The sequence below is a fragment of the Abramis brama genome (genome assembly GCF_963993115.1).
Source record: "Abramis brama genome assembly, chromosome: 10".
NCBI lineage: Eukaryota > Metazoa > Chordata > Actinopteri > Cypriniformes > Leuciscidae > Abramis > Abramis brama.
In genome coordinates, this window is record NC_139972.1 from 41503595 (window position 1) to 41507292 (window position 3698).

Consider the following 3698-nt stretch of genomic DNA (forward strand, 5'->3'; position numbering starts at 1 on the left):
AAAACCGGAGAGAAAGAACTCAACCAAGACTTCCAGAACATGGATGAAAGTGAGGACTGATTTAAAGAGACAAATAAGTGATTAAGTTTCTCTGGTGAAGTAAACGTGTAAAGAAGGAATGTGAAAAACACATTCAATGCATGTTCTTTTACTACTCTTAAGCAAATGCTCAGAAAAAAAATAGTTAAAATAAAATGTCAAGAAAAATATTCACTTTACTTATACTTGGCATAAATGATTTGTATAAATCCTTACACCTAAAAAGTATCATGCCAAAATGACACTGTTTCTGACGTCGGCCTTGTGCTTGGTCTCTTCAGCGGAGGCCCAGTCCTTTGATGACGAGTGGCAGCGTGAGGTGTCCAGATTCCATGTTTCTGCGCCCATGTCCCGCCTGGAAGCGCCGAGGCATCGAGCCGTACACCGAGCCGCCATCACAGGACCACAGGAGACACGCAGGTCAGTGACGGGGGCACACGTGACACACACTTCTGATGCTGCTGCCATTTCAAATCGGATGAACTGTGTGTGTTTTTTATCTAAATGTCCATTGATTTTCAGTCTGATACTGAAGCTGGGAGAAATCTTGATTCATTTTAAAGGGATAGTTCTCCCAAAAATGAAAATTAGCCCATGATTTACTCACCCTCAAGCCATCCTAGGTGTGTATGACTTTCTTCTTTCAGACGAATACAATCGGAGTTATATTAAAAAAATATCCTTGCTCTTCCAAGCTTTATAATGGCAGTGAATGGTAACTGCGCATCTATCCATCATAACAGTAATCCATGCGACTCCAAGGGTTAATAAAGGCCTTCTGAAGCCAAGAAAAGTATCCATATTTTTATCAACCAACTTTATCAACTATAATCACTGGCTTCAGACAACAGCTGTACTCGCGTTCACGAGAGAGACACACGTACAACTGTTGCCGGAAGCCAGTGATTATAGTTTTAATTATGGAATAATTATCATTTTTGGGTGAGAAAATTCCTTTTATCCTAGGAAAGTTCATAACAGTAATAAACAGAGTGACATAACTACCGAGTGTTTTTTGAGCACACGGACGCCGACAGAGGCGATGCTGTTTTATCTGCAGTCTTGCTTTCTTTTTGACTTTCTGTTAGGATATCTTGATAAGACAGTAACAGTAATGAATGGCTTTTAGATAACTTACTAATATTAAATAACTAACCTTGCACGGTTTAGCCAAAAGGATTTGTCCAAGAGTCCACATTGAATTCAAAATCTCATTTAAAGTTCTAAAACAAGCAAGTTTTAGGATGAAAAAAAAGTGTGTTATAATGTTGGTCATGTAAGATTAATGAAGGGCGGGTCACTCGTATCACTGAACTGAACGTTTGCCAGTAGTTAATGTTCCTTAAATAGCTGAACTAACCAGCTGATGCATGCACAGCCATATTACATGACACCATACTGTTAAAGGTCACATCTGAAAGAGAATCTAGGGTTGCACTGAAATGTGATTTGTCCTGTTAATCCACTTCTTTACTATTTTGTGTTCACAGAAATGCTAAAGCAGCTGCAAAAAATCAAACCCATTACAATGAGCTCAACGTTAAAGGCTCCAGCGTGAAGAAGCACTAAAGCTCATTCAGAATAAAACAACTCGCTGATGCTTCTTACTGCAGTTTCCTCATATCTGCCATTGACTTTCTGACGCCTGTTTCACACTACAAACTTGTGCTGCGCTCTATACAGAGAAGTTATTTCTAGGTAACTCCAGTAGAGTGTTTTTTTTGTTTTTTTTTATAATGACCATATGTTTTAAAATGGTTATCAGTAGTGGGTCATTTAAACAAACACCAGGTCTAATGCTTATAATAGTACATACTCCGCTGGTTAAGTCGTGACTTGTTGAAAACTGTATCCTAGTCCCTTTCGTGGAAAGTCTGTTCACTCTGCTGCCATATGTGCAACTCCTCCAGGCAACCAGACCAACTCATATCCACTTGAATGGGAAAATCCTGAAATCTCAAAAACTGCTAGCCAAATTCACATTTGAAGAACATTTCCAATCAGCAACAACATTGTCCCCTGTGAACTGTCCCGTCTGGGCTCACGGCCTCCCGGACAGCAAAGGGGTCATCGGATGCCCATTTTCCACAAGTTGGCATGATTCTTTAGGGTCTTCATGTAAAGTTTCTAACATACTTTGGTTAAAATTCCTCAATGGTTGTGTAAAACAACACCCTTTTTACCTCCTCAAAAACAGCTCTGTTCACAGCGACCCGTTTCGGTGCATGTCTCTTTAAATGATAATGAGCAACTGCTCACCCCACCCCTCTCTTCCATGGGGGGCGTCGACACAAGACTGCCTTCAGACAGAATACAAAAAGGGCGTAAATATGCTAATACGGGACAGTCCGTCACTGGTTGTGGGCGGAGCATGAGCAATATGACAATATAGTGCTCAGAAAATCCAAACGAGTGTTCAGGCTTTTTGAGGATAAAAAAAGGAGTGATTGGATTTTTTTCATTGTATGGTGGTTGTGTCCACACACTGCAAAGACACATTTATATGCAAACACCCAATGTAAAAGTGAATTTTGCATCCGATGACCCTTTAATGATCTGGAGCCGTAAATGATGCCGTGTGATGTCAGACTCGATAGCCAGGTTGCAGAACCAGAGTTGGGAGCCGGTGCTGTCATGCACTTATTGATGTTGTCAATGTGTTTATTCTGCAGTAATCACCATAAACCCTCTAAAAAACTTCCTCTGTAAACATTTGTAAAAAAACTAAATTGCATTAAAGTAGACTTTTTATATAAATGTTTCTAATAGTGTTTTCTTCCTTGACTTGAAGCCACACTTCACTTTTTCTCCTTCGAAGAGGGACATTTTTTGAGAACGAATATTGAGTACAAAAGACAATACTATCACAATAAATGAATATAATATGGCAATTCATTATTAAAGTTTTTGTTGATCTTTATCCTGCTAGTTTCATTTGTCTCCTGATTTGATTCAGCAAGATGAATGATTTGAATATACTGTATCTGGGACCATAAATCTTCTCATAAATACTCTTAAGAATAGGCTTAGCTTTGACTTGAGTGTTAGTTAAAAGCAAGACTCGTTTATGAGTAGGATATATTTATAAAGATGCCAAACAGCAAAGGCTGACTGAGGCGACAGTTAAAGGTGCTGTATGTAACTTTTTCACTCTTCTAAAGCATAAAAATTCCATAATATGTTTGCATATATTGAGGAAACATGCTAAGTTCACATACTTGTTGGCAACCCGCGTGAGCGTCGAGTCTGAGGAGCCGGTGGCGGGAGAAACAACAATCTCTGATATTTTGAATTGGACTGCAGTACCTATTTCGACCACTAGCTGACATTCTTACAGACTGCACCTTTAAGTGTTGCGATCTAAGGACTATAATGATGTCAACCCAAAAATGGCCGCCCTCAACCTCTAAATCAGCCAATAGTGAGCCTGGAAGTGTAATCACACCAATAATTTCATGTAATTATAATAAAATAATAATGTATTGTGCAAAATATTCACAAATAAGTATTGATGGTGTGGAGTTGTTTTCTATGTCTTCTCATTTACAGTTGGAGCAATGATGCGAACATGAGTTCTGTCAACAACTCCAGGGAAGCTTTTAATCCTCATAAAAGCGCATTGCTTTTGCCGCCTGGTTTAAACTTTAGTTGGGAAGTCA

At 39.1% G+C, this 3698-nt stretch overlaps 1 protein-coding gene across 1 annotated transcript in view; it reads left to right on the forward strand.

Moving 5' to 3' along the window:
- mlf1 (myeloid leukemia factor 1) overlaps positions 1–2800 on the forward strand; it is a 19612-nt gene extending 16812 nt beyond the window's left edge. Inside the window, exons 4-6 of the mRNA XM_084127075.1 lie at positions 1–49; positions 321–459; positions 1530–2800. Of these exons, the coding sequence (XP_083983201.1) occupies positions 1–49; positions 321–459; positions 1530–1608 (267 nt within the window). The 3' untranslated portion in view covers positions 1609–2800. The remainder of the gene's footprint in view (positions 50–320; positions 460–1529) is intronic.
- Positions 2801–3698: the final 898 nt, after the last annotated feature.